This window comes from Hippoglossus stenolepis, chromosome 13 (assembly GCF_022539355.2).
Source record: "Hippoglossus stenolepis isolate QCI-W04-F060 chromosome 13, HSTE1.2, whole genome shotgun sequence".
In the NCBI taxonomy this organism is placed as follows: Eukaryota; Metazoa; Chordata; class Actinopteri; order Pleuronectiformes; family Pleuronectidae; genus Hippoglossus; species Hippoglossus stenolepis.
The window spans coordinates 17429080-17448007 of NC_061495.1; the positions used below are offsets into that span (position 1 = coordinate 17429080).

The following is an 18928-nucleotide window of genomic DNA, read 5'->3' on the forward strand; positions in this document are numbered from 1 at the left end:
GTAAATTCACCACTAAATTCTACACTCGGAACCTTTCAGTGCCGTATTAAAATTAAGCATTTATACTAAGCTTATTTAGACGTATTGTTTTTCTATTCCTGCCCTTTTTCTTTCTCTGTACCACACACACAGATGTGCAGCAATCCTTATCATTATATTTCTGAATTACTGTGTCCCTTGATTACGGTGAGATATTCATGGTCTACTCACCAAGGTCCTCTGGCCATCCCAAAATCCAGATTAAAAAATAAAGGTGACCGGGCATTTTCTGTCATGGCTCGCACCCTCTGGAGCCGTCTTCCCTTAGTTTATTAAAATGCAGAGTCCGTCAACAGTTTTAAGAGGTTGTTAAAAACTAACATATTTTGTACATATTTTAACTTGGTGTAGCCCTTATGGTTCCATTGTCTTTGCTCACCCTCTGTGTAGTTTTTATTCTTCTATTGTTATTTCCTGTTTTTATCTTAATGTTTGTTTTGTACAGCACCTTGTAACTTTGGTTTTGAAAGGTGCTTTATTATGTTAGTTACCTACTTACTTATTAACCCTAACCCTACTCTAACCCTAACCTGCATTGACTTCCATTCATTTGGACAGCCTGACCAAGACCTTATACCTAACCTTAACCATAACCAGTTCATGCCTAACCCTAACCTTAAAAGCCTAACCATATCTCAGCACTTACCTTAACCAGGACCTCAGAAATGAAGTTTTACCTCATTAGAATGAGGCTTTGATCATACGGAGGTATACTGCTCCTGACAAAGTCTGTGTTTATGTTGGAAAAGGTCCTACAGAGCTAACAAATATGAGCACAAATGCATGCATACAAAACCCATGCATGACACACATGTAGCTCAGGACTTGGGCACATACATTCAGTTGGCAGTTTATAATCCCTCAACTGTGCGCATCATTATACCATCATGGGAAAAATGTTAGCATTTTATTTCTTAATCACTTAAAGTGAATTAAGGTTATTTTTTATTTTACAATGCTATGGTAACACTTCGGAACAGAAATACTATAATTATATTAGAATTTCTAAAGGACATACAACATGAAATTCATACAGTATCACACAACTTTTTCATGGATTTAATCATTTTTGTTCACTCAATGTCATACATTTTTGACAAATACATATTGGGGCTTTTTGATTAAATGCAATGAAAATCAAATTTCTGCATAAACATGCATATTTCTAACTGCAGGTTTATGTTTTTCAACCTTTAAAAGTTATTTCAGCATGGTATGACTGTTGTACATTAGATTTTTTTAATGTATTTATGTATATATTTTTTATGTTTTTATGCACTTGCTATGCTCAAAGACACCTTACATAGGTTAAAAAACAGAGAAATCTAATACCTCTTACTGCTTGTACTACTTCATCTACTGTGAATTATCTACAAAAAGTCACAATTCTTTCATATACTCTGTCTTTGAATCATGAACATTTTTATTTTTTAACATCTAGCTGTAGTGCTACACATGATGTAGTTGCAGGCATGTTGCACAGTGTTTTCCTTGTATGCACTGTGGCAGGTTTTCTGTTTTTCCCTCCTGGATCGAGAGCTGTGCTGCTTCTCCTATTAGTGCCACACCCTTTGATCTTTGGAATCCTTGTTGGACCAGGCTTCTGTAGCGACCCCAGAGGAATCTGATTCAAGAAAAGAGGTGTAACAATTTGTTATGTTCACTCTCACAGTGCCGATTTATCACTTATTTCTTTTGTTAAAGCATGTGTTGTTTGTGTGAAGATGCTCCAGTGTTGTGCTTTCTAAAGAGGAACATGTGGCTTGTTTTCATTGGCTTGATTGGACACCATGATTTAATCAACCCATAGTGCCATGATCATGTGCATCTTCATTACTGATTTTGTGGTCCATATTGGGAGCAAATTTTACTTGAATGATCCGATATCAATTCTTAAAATCTTTGCATCTGCACCGTCACTGTAAATATATACGTCTGCACCACGTGGAAAGTTTATCCATTAGTAGATTGTACTTGGCTTTATGAGCTGCCTTGAGGCATGACAGTCTTTTGGTCTGTGACATGAATAACATGGATTTGCAGGACCGTCTCGATTTTGTATTGTTATCTAACTCTGGCTGTGATGTACTGAATCCTGATATCACATCCTGAAGAGGAATTGACAGAAAAGACTGCACACTGATGCGATCCCTGTTTGTGTTTGTTTAAGAGGTAATATGTCTGGCTGCATTTATGTGAGGCCTTGGAAGTAAAGTGGACCGTGTGTCCCTGCTGGGGAGGTAACACTAGCTAACGGCTGTCTACAGAGATCAGGCTGATGTCTTGTCAACACAAACAGTGCAGATGAATTAGTGAGCAGACTCTAACTTTCTGCTCTGTCTGTGATAATTAAAGTGGATGTGCTGTACTTAGGTGAAGCTTCTGCTACTGACAGGCTGCCTTGCTGTATGGGATAGTGCTTATTTTTCAAACTATGCATATTAATGACACCCCTGTAACTGGTGCAAGTTCTTTCATTATTCTTGCTCCACTGTTTTGCACAAGTCGGCCGAAGAAATATCGATTGTTTTGCATTTGCCAAGTAAAATATATCCTTGGCCCATGGTTTTGTAATTGGGAAATGTGTTTCCAATTTAGCCAGGAAACAACAGTGTTGCTCACTTGTTGAATGTGGAAGAAAATGTAAGTTCCCAGAATAAGTCCTGAAAAGTGATTAATGCAACATTGGCATTGATCTGATGTAAGTGAATCATCATTAATCGAAACAAGTAAAACAAATTCTGGACTTTGTAAAGCCAAATCAATTTGGTAGATCTGTGCTTATATCCACCCCCATTCAGGATACACACAGATGATGGATAATTAGCGGGTGCATGTTTCTTAGTTGTTGAGTTTTCCCCATCATAAAACTGTAATTAAAAACCGCATACATCCATACCAAGCTCTAACTGGGTCAGCTGCATATGTTTCATCATGTAGAAAGAATGTATTTACAACATTCTAGACTCAAACCTTTGTGAGATCACTCATTTAAACCCATGTACAGTTTGTACTAGGAGATTTGAGCAGCTGTTTCTTTTTCTAGGTTGGCCCCTCTTTACCCTGACTGACATCCCATCCGTACTCTCATTTGTATCAGAGAGATGCTTGACAGAAATAAGGCTCTGATGCTGACTTAAAACTGACAAGACAGGAAAGGAGAGCAGACGTCTGTTAGATGTGATTGACTTTGAAGTTTTAAGAATGAATGAGGCAGAGAATTGTGAGAAGCAGTCTAACGCTTATGCTGATGTGTCTTGTGGCTAAATGCCCACAATAATAACGAGTCTAATGAGAGCCTCTTGACTTTGAAGTTTTAAGAATGAAGCGTAGACCTTTTAGAAGCTGTATAATGTTTATGGTGAATGTGTCTTGTGGCTAAGTGCTCACAATAATGATTAAGATTCCAATTACAGCCTTTGTCGCATTATAGTCAGCTCCAAATTGTCATGAAATGAATCGTCTGGTTTCCATTTTTCCAATGGATGATGTCAGGGTACTAAATGTTCTCCATGTTTGTAATCATATACTGCAGTGTTGGCTCTCTGCCATGAGTCCCCTTAACTGTCAGCTAGTTACTTATTTAGATGGCAACTCATTACAACTTTGGCAGCAAGATAGAAATTAAATATTAAAGCTATTTACTAGCCAATTATCTTAGTCCATTTATTTCTGTCACACTATGTAACCAGATATTTTGTGGTGTTGACCTTTAAAAGTTTTATATGATGCTTAAAGGTTCAGTGTGTTGAATTTAGTGACATCTAGTGGTGAAGTTGAACTATTGAAACACAATAGTGAAAACATCACTGGGATTATCTTATATTCAATTTCTGCCAATAGATCCCTTTCACCTACAGTTTACACACTGAACCTTTAAAACTCTGAATGCCCTGATACAAGTCGATTTATTTAAATAAATTTTGCTGACCTAAATACAAGATTATTTTTGTTTAACATTGTTTTCAAGACTATCTGTTGTTTTAAGTTGGACACACTCAGACTATATAATTCACCAAAATGGATTCTTTATATTGCTCTCATTACCCCTGCTCGCCTTCAGTGATGCACACTCATGTTCTTGTTTCAAAAATGATTTGCTGCATCTATTTATTTTCCATTATATTTGTCAACTGCATCCTTCTTACCTTTAATATTCTCATTCACCTGCATGTGTTACAGAGCAATTTTAGCAAGCAAACTTTTTTACGGCAAGTCAGAAAATAGGTTTAAGTGTATTGTGTGTTTGTATTGGATTATCATTTAAGTGACAGAACACTGGCCATTTTCGCATGTTGAAAATTTGGTAAAGAAAATCAGAAGTCTTCATGAAGTAATCAAATAAATTAAACTATTTGTGTATCACTTATTTATGCATTCGGAAGTTTGGCATGTGTTGAATATTTAACCTGCTGTGGCAAAATAAGTGGCAAACAAGATATTTTTTTAAAGGGAAAAGGGAAAAAGACTCTTTATTTGCATAGCAACCATTGATATTAAATCCTCAATGTTGTTCAAGGTGAATAAGTAAAAACAACATAAATGATTTTAATGAACAGAAGAAAAAACATTAACAAAACACAAAATTTATGAAAAGTACATCATGCATTTGATTGCAATGATATCTCAATTAGCTCTTGGATAGGTACTAGACACATGTCAAACAAACAATAAAGGGTTGTTAAACACTAAATACTACTTAGAAAAAACAGTTTTTTATCTAATTCTCTTTGAAAAATCTTTATATTGTCAGTGATACTAAATACAACAGATTTTTGGATATCAATGAAAGGAGGATGTGGTTATAGTTGTGTAGTCCAGGAATATAACTGAAAAACCTGTATGTTGTACTTTCACCTAGTCACAAAGGCCACTTACTGTATTATAATTTGAGGAATGTGAGGCTGAAGAGCTACCAGGGGATATAGTGATGCTACTTGCAATCTTTCCAGCACCTTTGACCTGACAGCCATTGGCGAGTACTTGAGTCCTTTGCTCATGTCGAACATAGTACGCTCCATCAGGTTGTGGGAGGCTGTGGGTCGTACCGTTGAGAGACTGGATATATGGGCTCCCCAAATGGATATGTATCTTGTTATCCTCCGAGGTGATGATACTGGGACTTATGTCGACACTATTGGACTTCTGATGTTGCCAGCCGTTCTGCCACTCCGGACTCTTGCAAAAAACAGCCTGATTTGCAGCTTCCATTGGCTCTGGAGAACAGGTCCTGACTGTTACGATCTGAATGGGGGAGCCATTGAGGTCGGGTGTCACAGAGCGTGATGAATTTGGAGTTAACACTCGAGTTATGGTTGTGCCATGAAGTGGGGAGAAGGTGCGGTCAGGGCTTGATGGGGGGGTTTTAGTATTGACCGCAGGCAGACCTGAGTTCTGGATGATGGTAATTCTCTGCTTGGGTGAAGCTCCACTTGTTGGAATGACAGCCGTGCTGGTGTATGATGGAGCTGTGTCTCCAGTGGGGCTGCTAATCTCAAGTGTGGCTGTGTTGAGTATATGATGTGGTGTTACCTTGATGTGCAAGGGCTGCCCTCGTGTGTGTGTTAACATCATCACCTCTCCATTAACTGTTTGGTGCATATCTATGCCATTGCCAGAATGGCTGCTGTATTGGCAAATGTTGTTATTTGCACTGTTCAAGCTGTTGAGGTTACTGACAAGAGAGCATCTGTTTATGACTTGTGCATTGTGGTTTGGGTCCTTGTCATCGTTTTCTTCATCTACTTTTTCGCTGTGCTCGCTGTAGTCAGGAGGCTGGCTGTCTGCTTGCTCAGTTTGTACCTCTCTGGTGGTCTGATGGAAGTCTGAAAATAGTTTTTTGTTAGTACCAGGTGTCAGATTCTTGATTCGTTTATATCTGTCCAGCTCACTATTTAGTTCCTTCATCTCTCTGGCCAGCTCTCTGTTCCTGGCTTCTTGCTGGGTCAACTTCCTCTGCAGTGAGGAGTGATCTGTCTGCACCCTGCAGATAGATGCCTCAGTCCCCATCAGCTTCGTGAGTTTCTCCTTCAGGGTATCTACTTCTCTGGCTAAGAGTCTGGACTTAACCTGTTCCTTCTGAAGACGACAAAGGAGAAGGTGTTCCTGGTTGATATCTGGCTTCTCTGCCTGCTCGTACCTGGAAAGCTCCCTCTTTGCCAGCTCTAGTTCCTCTGTTAGAGCCCTAGACCTCCTCTGTTCATCCTTGAACCTCTCTTCCAGGGACTCAAAGTCCTCTTCCACCTTCAACAGTTCACCCTCCAACACCTCCTTGTCCCGGAGTCTCTTTCGCAGCCTGTCTAGCTCCTGGGTCAGTTCTTTGACTTGGTTGTCCTCTGTTTGGCAGTGATGGCTTGTGTTGTTTGGAATAGAGCCGTGTGTGTACTTCTCCTCTTTTTCCTTCCTATTTTCCAAGACCTGCAATCTTCTCTTCATTATTGTTACTTTATTCTGTAGCTCTATATTCCTTCCCTCCTCTGTTTTTAGTCTGTCTTGGAGCTCATCTTTTTCCTTTGCTATGTCCTTAAGCTTTCCCTGTAAATCTGCTTGAGACCTCAGTGCCTGCTGCTTCTCCTCTCTTAGTCTTTCTGTCATTGTTGCCGTAATGCTTTGCTCGTTTCTATTGCCCTCCTTCCTGTTGAGTTTTTCCTCAGCCTGCCGTAGCCTCTCAGCCATGGTCTTCCTGTCCTCCACCAAAGCCAGAGTGAGTGACCTGAGCTGGGCCAGGTCCTGTCTAATCGTTGCCTCACTCTTTTCCATTTGTCCTTCAGCTGCCTCAAGCTCTCTCACCTTGACTTTCAAATTATCAAGCTCACTCGACAGTGCCTTGCTAACCTCTCTCTCTCGCTCCAAGCTGCTCTTCAGAATACTACGGTCCTGTTTGCTCTTAATTAAAGCCTCCTCGATCCTGTCCAATCCACCGATTCTGCCATTCAGGTTATCCACCTCAACCTTCAGGCTACGGCCGTGGCTGATCTCCCTCGCTAGTCTGCGGTCCAGGTCACAACACTGGTCCCCCATGCGTATCAGCTCCTCGTCCTTTCCTTCCATTTCCACCACTCTTCTTCTTAGTACCTCCACCTCTGACAGCAGACTTGGGGTCGTCATGGTGATCTTGTTTTGGCTGAAGATTGAAACTTGGTTGTGGTGCTCCACCGGTAAATGCAGTGATTTGACCTCTCCCTTTGCACGAGAATAAGCAGTACCCACGTCCTGCTTGATGTGGTCAGTGATGGCCGTCAGTTCTTTGACACAACGCCTGTGTTCCTCCAGCAGCTCACTCAGACACTGTTGCTCCTTCACAACCAGCAGTGCAAAAGCCTTCAGCTCGGTCAGATCCTCTTTCAGGGCAGATACTTCTCTTTCATTTTTCTCCTCCTTTATTCCTTGGTATTCTCTTTCCTTTTCAATCAGTAGCTTGAGTCTGTAAAGAAAAAAACAAATGACACTGATGAAAAAAGGAAAGTTGTGGTCTAGTTTTATTGGGTAATTTACTCTACTTTCATTCTCCAAAGACCCTCTCTGATGTTTATGCTAAACCTCTTCGACGGAGCTTTTAAACACAAATAATTCCCTAATTGTCTATTTCCAGCATAAACATTTATTTTCATTTTAGGAATAATTCAAAAAACGTTGTTCTCCTTATATCAACGTCTAGAGAAGCCAAGAATACTTTATTTTTCGTGTGTGTGTGCGCACGCCTACCTTTAATCCCCTAAAACATGTGTCCATGTACTCCCATGTTTTTCTGTTCTCTCCATGCAGCGTTCTGTATGATGTTTTGACTAGCATGGCAGATGGTCCCTTGGTGGGGAGTGTTTGTTAATTAAGAAGTGCGTCTACTCTTGAGTACCCTCGACACTGCAGACCAATCACCCTCCCTCTGTGCACCTCGCATGCTACCCCATTTCCAGCTACGTGAGGCAGGAATTCCCCCCTGATCCATAAGTAATTACAGACTGGCTACATTTACGAGGTGCTGTCACTCCTCACATTCCCACAGATGCACACCAGCAATGTAAAAATGCGTTTAATACACACTGTTCACGTTTTTGTCATGTTAATGCAAGGAGGGGGAACTTGAGTCATTTCTCACCAGTACATATTTAGAATCCATTTGCTCCATTCTTTCTGTCAGTGTTGCATACTGAGTTCCCAAGTTACTTCCAACATTTAGGTATATTTGCATTTACATGTATCTTCAAAGTCCACATATGACGTTTGTCTTGTAGATGGAAAAGTGAGAGTTGGAGAGTTATTTGTGGATAAGATTTATAGGGAAGATGATGTTAAGTGTAAAATCTAAACGCACATTTGTATTTAATGTTTGTAAGTTAACTGGATGGAATGGTTGACAGGTCTGGAAAGATAAAGTCAGTATCTCTAATGAGTAGTTTAATAGCCTTCACAAAGTAACTGCAAGATTTGTTTATAGAGTCTCACTTTGAATTTGTAAGTTTTATCTTTCTCAATTATGTTTCTTTAAAAATCAAGAACTGGGCAGTTGGAATAAGAGTTAGAATTAAAGGCTGTTAGTTTTCAGAGCAAAAGTTTCAGTGCAAGACTTAAATTAATGTATTTCTATAGGAGTGTTCCTTTTACTTGGATCGATTTAATCTATGGAGAATTATCCAAAGGTTACCTAATGCCAAACAGCTCATTTTGTACTTACAAAGTTTTCTTAGTCATTAATGTTTCTAATTACACATTTGCACTTTTCCAATGTTTGCAAGTTTTTTAAATGTTCCTACCTGTGCCGTGTAGTTGGCCTCCTGTCCTTTAAAATCCTCGGAGAATAAATTCTCTCTCAGCTTTCACCTCTCCCTTTCCCGGAGATCCCAGTGATGTAGACATTCCATCCAGAAAACCAAACATTATGAGAAGTGCTCTGCACACTGAGTCTCACTCGCAGTCAGTGGCGCCCATTACATCATCAGCAAGTCCTTATATGGAACTCAACAGGCTCTACCGCTCTGTGTGTGTGTGTGTGTGTGTGTGTGTGTGTGTGTGTGTGTGTGTTTGTACTGGAGTTCAGCCCATTCCAGATGAGGTCATTGTGCAGCCATGCCAAAGAGGCTAATGTGAAGGACAGAGTGTGTGTCTGTGTGTGTGTGAGAAAACTAAAGCTTCAATCACAATTCAGACTCAAAAGACTAACACTCTCAGTTTGTGGTGGGATTAGCCCAAGCAAACATGTTAACCATGCTACATAAGTACTAAACCTAATTTAGCATGCCCCCGCTCATCTAATAGCATGCAAACTGCATTACAAGTGTGTGTTTGTGTGTGTTTTTGTGTGTTAATGTTCTCATGTTTTAAGGAGAGACATGTTTTGTGAGTTGCTTTGCCTGGGGCCTGATAACCTGACTGGGAGATGACTTCATGAGTTCATCGGCCCTCAATTACATCCATATGTTCTTTCGCTCTCGCGCTCTCTCTCTCACCCTCACCCACACCTCTTCTCTATCTTGTTCTCATTTCTTTCTTTCTATCCTTTTTGTTGCTTCAATGTATGGAGTGCAAGTTTTTTGTGCGATTTCATCTTTGCCATTGCATTATCAATATCTTTTGTATCTCTGTTTTTTTTTTGTGGCACTATAGTTGAGTCCATGTGTACAGTGAAGCAGGGAGGAATGACAGATGATACTCATGTTATTCTCACTGATAATCTTGTCTGTTACAACAAGAATGAGAAAAACGCTATTAGAAAAATTAATTATATTTTATCTTGCTAGGTGATGGTACTACTTGAGTTGCAGAACAAAATAAACTCGTAGGTCTGCATGTGACGCATGTTCCCCTCTGAGAACACTGTCAAGCACTGTGCCTCCTAGTTCCAGCTTTCCCTGCAAAATGTACTGCTGGTGGTATTTCTTTCTGTCAAGCAAACCCATCCAGTCCCCAATTAAAGGAGAACCATTTCCCCTGTGTCATGTTGTCATCACAAAAGAATTTGCAAAGCAGCCTAAACTTCACTTTTTGGACATTTATGTTCACAAGCCTCAATATATAAAGTTACAGTCTGTGCCAGATACACAAGTTAATGATGCAAGGCCTCTGGTCTGTGCTTTGTTGGCATTCTCTTTAATCCATTAATTGATTCAGCACAGCACTGGCTGCCTGTTTTTAAAGTCAGAGATTATTGCGTTAACATTTCATCTCAACTTTCTTTTGGTCTCAGATAGCTATGTCTTGATTTTGAATAAAGTTAAATGTTGTAGTTGGGTTGTCGCTATGGAAATGTAATGTTTTGGCAAAACTGTTGTAGAGATTCTAATTCAACTTTCGCAGGCTGTAATTTGTGGTTCTGTTGAATTTTATTGCATTATACTGGGCCATGTTTCTAATATTTAGTTCCCACTAATGATATAAATTGACTAATGTAGGATTTATGCATGCTGCTCTATGAAACTTAGTTTAATCTAAGTGTTCTTAGTAAAATGGCAATACTCAGAGGCATATACACCTATCTGGAGTTACTTTCCTCACTCTAAGTAAAGAAGTTGAACTGCAACTGGTGACTCAGTAGACTGCAGTGGTTAGTAACACAACACAAACAATAATTACAAAATTAGATAAAATGGGCCCCTCAGGCACACTGCCAGATGTTCCTGAGTTGTGGTTTATTGCAGGATACCGATACTGGAAAACCAGTATCTTGTATTTTCTTTTGGGAAATTTTACGTTGAGGTGAAACATATAAATGCAGAAAATTAGCACCTAAGTTTCACTACATTGCTTCCATACATAGGTTTTAGTCAACACTCAATCCGTCCCAACCTGAATCATAGGACTTGGTCCAAACCAATCCATACATTTTTTCATTATGAGCTACATAAACACCATATGATCATTCTTTGTACGCTAGCCTTGAAAAGCAGCCACAAGGGTTTTGTTGCTCTTGCTTTCCGTTTATTCAGTGTTCACGTGCTGTTGTGGTTTGTAAACTGCTCTTAAACTGAAGCCTGCTAATGGTTGGAGACGAAGAAAGGCTGTTAAAATTCTCTCCACCTTAAACATTAAGAAATTGATCTTGCCAGCCTTCATCCAAAACCACTTGCAAATTCATGATCAGCCACAGGTCCCAGAAGGGAAGGAGGGTGTGGTTATTTATATAAATAACCTGTATAATTATTTTGCCTTGACTCTGAAGACTCTTTTGTAAGAAAAAGTCTTGTAAGATGAGAGATTTCTCTTGGTGTGGAATGTGAGGGAGAAAGAAAATCCTCATTCCTCGCAATTTCTATCCACAGACCAACTCCCAAACCAGAATTCATGAGGTCCCTTAGAGGAGGGGCTGGCATCTGCACCGCTTGTCCTCAATTACAAGCATGATCCAATCCCTCAGAGGCATTTCCAAGAAAACCCTCAGACATTGCCCATGTGTAAAATCCCCCCTATATGAGAGGAGCAATCTCTCTTCTCTTGTCATATCTCCTATTTTAAACCAGGGGTATAATTTTAAGATATTGAGTTTTTTTTTTTAGCTGCTGCCTTTGATAAGTCCTCCAGTTGTACTAAACACTGATGTATTGGGTCATAGATGCAAAAAGAAAGGAGCTTCTTATGCACTATGTGCTGGTTTTCTTCTCTTTATTTGTTGGCATTTAATAAAAATGAAGAAATGACCAAAATTAACTCGTATGCTCAGGCTAGCTAGGAAATGGGCCCAACAGTTTGCAATCAGCACAGCAGTTCTGCTCTAAAGCAATGTGGTGCCAGACTCCTATGGTATATTATGGATATCTTCTCTTAATACATTATTGGCTGATGGTGGATATGTTTTAGTGTTAGCGGTGGATAGAACAGCTTTGGGTTAGCAGATTATTTTATGGATTTGTATCAATTGTACAGATATTCATGTTCCCAAGAAACTAATGTAAACTTCATTAAACTTTTATGATCTGTTTACTTTTCTTCTACCACCACCAGCTGTTTGGCGTTTTAGTGTGATGTCTCGACCACTATCTGATCAATTTCCATTAAATATGTATTAGGCATTCATGGTCAGTAGAGGATGAAATAGAATGATGATGGTGATCCCCTGACTTTTTACTCCCCTCCGACTATAAGGTTGGCATTTGTGGTTTTGAGTGAAATATCTCAACAATTATTAGATGGATTGCTATTTAAATTTAATACAAACATGAATTTCCCCCTCTCAGATGTATTCTATTAACATTGGGGATTCCTTGACTTTTTATTTCGAACCATAATCAGGTCAAATTTTAAAAGGACAGGCAAACTTAACGATAACATTCCCATCAGCTTCATGTGTGATTGTGATAAATGCTAATAAGCAACTGTTGGGATGCTAAAACACTAAAATAAAATGTGAAACATAATGGACATTGTACCTGATTAACTTCAGAATGTTGGCATCGTCACTCTAGTATTTAGCTCCAAACATTGCTGTGCCTAAAACCAGACTCACAGCTGTTATTATTGCTTTCGATGCTTAGTCTTGTAAAATAATCTTTTGTAGATCACATGCATTCTTTTCATAGACATTATTGATGACATTCTGTATTGATGAGAAGGCCACATCTGGGGCTGAAAACATGATAGAGTTCAAAAGTGGTTTGCGGGTATAGCACAGAGTCTGTGAAGTGTTTGTGATTCAGAACACAAGTGGACAGATGAGCGCATGGATGTCTTTTGTGTGTTGAACATGTGTGTGCAGTTAATGCTAAGATGTCGTCAGCCTATTGACAGACCATAGGAAACACATGCAGGCATAGAGCATGTTCAGATAGCTGAGGTTGGAACAATCAGATTGCTGCATAGTGATGTGCAGAGGTAATCATCCTCTGACACGCAACAGGGATCATACAATGGCATAAAGTGATTATATGTCGTGACTGGAATTAACTTTAAACGTCACAGCTAACACAGATCATCTGCTGTGCACATTGCACCTTGTGAAATTTATTTTGAGGAAATAAAAAAGAAAAGTGACCTGCACACAGGCGTTCTTTCGAAACAAACTTTTTGGGTAAGCAGCCAAACACTATTACATCGCAGACACTATGGAAGGACAACAACGATTGCAGTTAAAATCTATTCACCATAAGATTTGTAGTCCCAATGTTATTGTGTGTGGTGCACAGTGCTATCACTCACAAAAATGTGATGAATTACTTCAGGACATAGCGCTCACTTCAACAGTGATTAGAGTTGTGCGATGTGACTGAATTTTCATATCCTGATAAATGCAATTTCCTCATTATCCGTTACACCTGCCTTTCACTAATATGTAAACTTGGGGCCATGTCTTTGCAGATTTTAATTTGCTTACCTCCTTCCATCATCATGATTCTTTGCCATATGGTGCAACACAGCCAAAAAACCCTTGTAACGTCTGAACCTGGGGTTTCTTTTGAGTTCCCCACTGTACTGTTGTGGTTTTCATCTGCAGACTTTCTGCATACTGTTTGTCATAATTCTTGTTTAGGTGGTAAAAGAGGTTGGTGGTGGTCTGTTGTGGCAACCACTATGCAGAATAGTAAGTAAAAGTGTGGTTTTCTCGTCCGGGTCAGACTATTAATACCCAAACCACATCCATGTGACTGAAGTAGCCCCTCTTATAGGTATAAGCTCCTTGTTTGCCAGAAATATTGGAATTTAAACCACAACGAAATAAGCGGTAGGGCATAACATGAAATTGAGCATATTTGCTTCACCTTTCTTCTCACTTTTTTTTAGAAACCTTGGGGGAAAACCCTATTCGCTGAAATCAAAAGTTCAATTCCTGTTAACCCATACTTATGTTATGTGTTATGTGATTCAACTGCGATGTTTAGATGCATGATCTTGAAGGCACATAAAGGAGGGCAGGCAGGGAGATCAAACCCCTCTGTGTTTGACCAGTTAGGAATGTACGAGTCACACAGGGTGCACGCCACACCACAGAAATGCTGTCTACTTGTGTATTAATCATCATTAGGCTAAGATGAACCACAAAGCCTTTATGTGTGCATGTTTAGGGTTTCCATATTGTATTTGAATGGTCAGAATTCTAGTAAACTTAATCGCTTTACTGGCATGACTATTTTTGGTCTTAAATTGTGTGTGTGGATCAGTAAAGCGTTTTCACTTTGGCACTCAGATGCAGACAACTAGTCTCCTCCCAAGGCTACAAGCCCAGTGTGGATCCAGTCTCTGTACAGCTAGATTACAGAGTGGACTGTGGCGGTCCATGAGCCGAGACAACCAGGGACCTCGACACAACAGCCCTGTTGTAGGCCTCAAATTGCATATGAGAACCAGTGGCCACCTTCATATTAGACTCAGCTATACTCCAGAGTCCACATCTAAATGTGCTCTCTATTTGGGAACCACCAGCAAACCCTCAACCCATTTACTTAGTTTAGAAGAAGGCTTTATCCTTTGCTGCGCGGTATTGTTGAAATTGGCAGGAAGGTGCCAATTTAGACTGTACATGTAATTGCATGTGAGTGCATGTTTATGTGTTTACAAGGGCGAGTGAACAGAGCCAGGCTGGCCGCAAGGTCTAACCCAGTCCAGGATGTAATGGACTGTGTCTGAGTGGAATAAGTCTAAGTACAGTCTTGAGGTCAAATTCACTGTCTGGTATAAATGCAGCAGCCAACAGTGCCTTTTCTCTGTCACTCAGCCATAAAGAGCATTGCAGACCGACATAGACTAAAAGAATCTAAGCCTCCACAAGTGTACATCACAGAGCTCAGATCTGGTTTGTTCCAGTGCCGAAATACTTTAATCCCTTATCCTCTTCTACTCTAGCTGTAAATCCTCAACTCTTGTACATTAGGAGGGATTCTGAAAGGCATGGCTGGATATTTCTTCAATGCAGGCTACTAATTTAGGCAATGCAGTTTTTCTCTGGTATTCATAATTGCCGCTAGGGTCTGGTGCACCAACCTTTCTCTGTCCTCCTCAAGTAGAGTTGTAAGGCAGTTGCTCCAATGGATAAAATCCCTGTGGCTTCTCTCCTGCTTCTCTAGCCTGTTTAGGGCAACACTGTGAGAGCGGGACACCTCTGCAAGCTGTTCCAGCATCAGTTTGGATGAACGCTTCTGGGCTTCCAACAACTGGTTGACCTGAGGGATAATAGGAAACAAAATACAGAGGTTGTCAGATGTGAAGAAAATATTAGTGTACCTTGACCAGGAGAAGGGTTGTTCAAGGTGAGGAAGAAGTGCTTACATGTAAATATGGCAACTCGAGCTCTTACATTATTACTTTAATAGCCCAATACCTGGCTCATGCATCTGTGCAGTGTAGGCTGCCGCTGCACGTCACTTTTAATTTTTAAAAGATGAATTAACAGAGATGTATATTCTCATGCAGATAGTTTGTGGTCTGTTGAGCCTTTGAAATTTAAAACCTTCACCTCAATACCATTGTTGTAGATGGTATTTCATTGAAACAAGGCCATGGTTACTCAGGAAAATTATATTCCCCTTAAGAAATAGTCATCACAAAAACTGTTGACAGGGAGGTCGATGTAGATTAGTAGAAAACAAGCAAAAACAATGCTACAGTTGACAGATGCATTATCATTTGCAAAGAACAGATCCAGCGCATGTAACACCTGCAGTGCAAAAAAAGCTAATTTGTGCAATGATGCAGAAGTATTAGATGCTCTTTTGTCAGACAGTAATTCATTCATCTCATTAAATTTGATTAACCGCTCCATATGGTGTCTGTTTTCTTAGTTTTGTTGTGTTGGTACCTTAGCAATTGGTATTTCGTACACATCCTGCAGGTGGTCCTGCTGGGCCTGGAGGGAGTCTCTCTGCAGGGCTCGGAGCACCTTCTCCGGTCCGCTGAAACCATAGTGGGCCCCCAGTAGAGCCAAATCTATCTTCTCTGATTTCAACACAGTGATTACCTCATCTCTGGCCTTGTGTGACAAGTCGAATAATTACTTAACCTTAAATATACTATGCATGCTGTTTTTACGATCATAATCTGAATTTGTGCAGTTTATTTGCCCGTTTCACATGATCCACTCCACAATAGATGTGAACAAATCATCCTACCTGCAGTTCACCCTCCAGGATACTGAGTAGAAACAACAAGTCATCTCGGGACAGGTCTTCTCTTTTGTGTCTGCCTCCCTTCCACTTCCTCTTGTCTTGCATTTTGTCACTCTGGATAGTGATTTTTGGGGGCCTTTACGAAAGTAGGGGCATGTTCTCGGGCCCTCCTAGAAAGAAGTGGAGATTTTGAAAAGATTGGAGCTGTCAGCTGAATAGGGGGAAAAGAGAAATGTTGTGCTTCTGATCACGGAGGTTAAACAAGGTCATGAATTGTATCCTTACAGCACAAGTGGTTATTATGTGGCTTTAATATGCGACAGGCTGATGCAGATTATATAAACCATTCGAAGCTAATCCAAAGTTAGGAGGCATCTTGTCATAACACTTACTGTTGCTGAAACGGATAAGTGTGCGCCTGGCATTACTTTATATGAGGCTTATGTCATGTCATAGTTTTGGCACAGTTACAGCAATCACTGTCCACTTGGCAGACAAAAGTACAAATAGTTGCCAAAAAGTAGGAGGTTGATTACTGACCACATACGTAAGGGCTAAATATGTGTGTACCATTTGTATGTTGTATGTGTGTTATTAAAGCAAATCACACCAGCTAAACAGCGTCGGCTTGCCAGCTTTCTCTAACTCGATGTTTGCAACACAGATTTAGAGCGAGAAAGCAAGCAGGTTCATATTAGTGAAAGATGATGTCATCTCTCACTGTTCTTCAGCTCAGCCTCTCTCGTCCAAGCTCTCACAGAAGCCAGGAACGCCTCTAATTCCCAAGATCTTGTTCAAGTTTTTTAAGATCGTTAAAAACCCACCTTTTTGTTTTCCTGCCCTGTGGAAGTTGAGAAATGCAATTTGGTGATGTGGTAACATCCAGAGGTTGTGTTTTTACTGGTGCTTGTGAGAAATTCTGTTTCTGAACACCAAAGCAGCCAGAGACACAGTCTCTGTCGTCTAGTGTGCTGTATATCCTTTTTATCTCGACCCATTCAGTGGTGTTGCTAATGTGGGAAGTCGGGCCGAGACACGTGCCACTGTTTACTTGGCCTTCAAATGACTAACAGTGATAGGGACTGACCATTTTGAAATTGTCTCTCAAGTACAAACATAGACACTCGCATGCACACACACACGCACACACGCACAGATGACGTGACTCAGACGGTGTTCTTTCTTTGGTGTGTTTGCATTGTCTAGACAAGCACATGTATACTGATGTGTAAGCACCTTCCCACATAATGCCAGGCATGTGAAAATACCTCCTTAAGTTAACAGATGGCTCAGATGGAGCCAGAAGCAGTCTTAATAATGGTTGCCAGGGTTGCCCCATCGAGGACTGTCCACTGGCAGGCAGGCTGGCTGCCACACATGTGGCTGGCTGCCTCTGTTTATTTGCACCTCCCATGGCTGCATCCCTCCTGTTTACACAAAAGGGCACTGGAAAGCCATGTTGCTAACGCTACCACCATCAGCCAGAAACAAACATCCATGACTCATTGTTTGATAATCTAAACAAAGAACACATTTACTAGTGGTGGCCGTTCTTAACATGAGCAGTGGTGAAAATCATTGTGTTCTGTTATGATCAAAGAGTTGATGAAACAGAATCCAGTCTTTTGGACAGTTACGTCAAATGAATCGGCTGCACACGCTTTCTTTATTGGCTCTGGCTCCAATTGGCAGTGATGGAAACATGACACCCGGGTGAATGTGCTAATTTCTCTAACTTCTTTATCTATTCATTTTTAACTTCGGAGAGTTGCCACACTGTGCTTTATTTTTTCTCTTCGTATCGTGCAAGATGCAACATGCATTGATTGCCGATGTGTTGGTTCCCGGCGCATTCGAAGGTGACTCATTGTGGGGGGAAAACAATGAGAGAGTAGTCAATCCTTTTTTAGAAGGTTTACTCGCAAGTTTTGGTGTAGAAGAGGTATAAATGTGAGAATATGCGGATCGGTTGTGTCTAACCATTTTGATAACTTCTGTCAAACTGACAATCTGACATTCACACACACATCACACTGTGAGAAAGAGAGCCAGGCATAAAACATCTCTCTCTAGTTCTCTTTTGTCATTTATTACACTATTTAAACATTCACTGAACAACCCCAATGTCTTTCTCGAGAGTCTGTCTGAAAATATGTGTAACTATCCTGGGTTTTTAACAATCTCACGTCCCTCACCTCTCTATCACGGCCAGCTTTTCACTCTGTCCCCCAGTGTGTCTGTTTGGAACAACTATAAACACATATGATTAGCAACAAGTTCAGTCAGCATCTAGGAAGTGGATCTTAGAGACCATAAACCGACTTCTTCTCTACCAAGCACTACCAAGCATACTGCTCTGTATATGCTTGGTAGAGGTTCATCTCTGGAGTGAATAAAATGGTTCAAATTTATTGTCAAAAATTGCTGTATTTTTTTACTCTGAATGCCTCCCCTCTCCTGTAGGAGCAAACAACATGGCCTGTGGCCCCCAGATAATTCTAGTTTGAGACCCCCTGCTCTAGCTATCCATTCCCAGCAGGCAGCTCATATCCACTTTGGATCCACCTGTCATGGGAGGCTGGCTCAGTCTGTGCCCTGGAGTCATCTTTGGCCTCCAGTTTCCAGGGTCAGATTGGCACAGCACCCTGTAATTCATCTGTATGGCTGATGTATGTTTTGGCAGGAGTACGGTACTGCAGGCATGGTTGGTAAGAGTGTTTTAACAGAGAAATTATACATTTAGCAAGCCAGCTAAAAAGAGAGGGAGATGTTGAACAGGCTATAAATTCATTTAGTCACCAGCAATTGCAAAAATCATTTACGTTACCAGAAAATTTGTAATATGGAAATAAAGTCAGTTTGCCAAT

At 40.4% G+C, this 18928-nt stretch overlaps 2 protein-coding genes across 2 annotated transcripts in view; one reads left to right on the plus strand and one right to left on the minus strand.

Moving 5' to 3' along the window:
• The window catches only part of cmss1 (cms1 ribosomal small subunit homolog), a 31779-nt gene that overhangs the window by 1041 nt on the left and 11810 nt on the right, over positions 1 to 18928 (plus strand). The window lies entirely within an intron of this gene.
• Positions 1085 to 8994, minus strand: LOC118119947 (filamin A-interacting protein 1-like). The gene is made up of 3 exons (XM_035174448.2): positions 8790 to 8994; positions 4918 to 7462; positions 1085 to 1663 (listed from the first exon to the last, which is right to left on the minus strand). The coding sequence occupies exons 2-3, from the start codon at positions 7144 to 7146 to the stop codon at positions 1463 to 1465; spliced, it is 2430 nt and encodes an 809-aa protein (XP_035030339.2). The 5' UTR covers positions 7147 to 7462; positions 8790 to 8994; the 3' UTR covers positions 1085 to 1462.

What these genes read in the sequence shown, in the direction of transcription:
- LOC118119947 (XM_035174448.2), bottom strand. Translation starts at nt 7,146, where the DNA reads ATGACGACCCCAAGTCTGCTGTCAGAGGTGGAGGTACTAAGAAGAAGA. An exon ending in ATTCCTCAAATTATAATACA is followed by an intron (nt 1,664 to 4,917) that starts GTAAGTGGCCTT and finishes TTCTTGAATCAG; the next exon opens with ATTCCTCTGGGGTCGCTACA.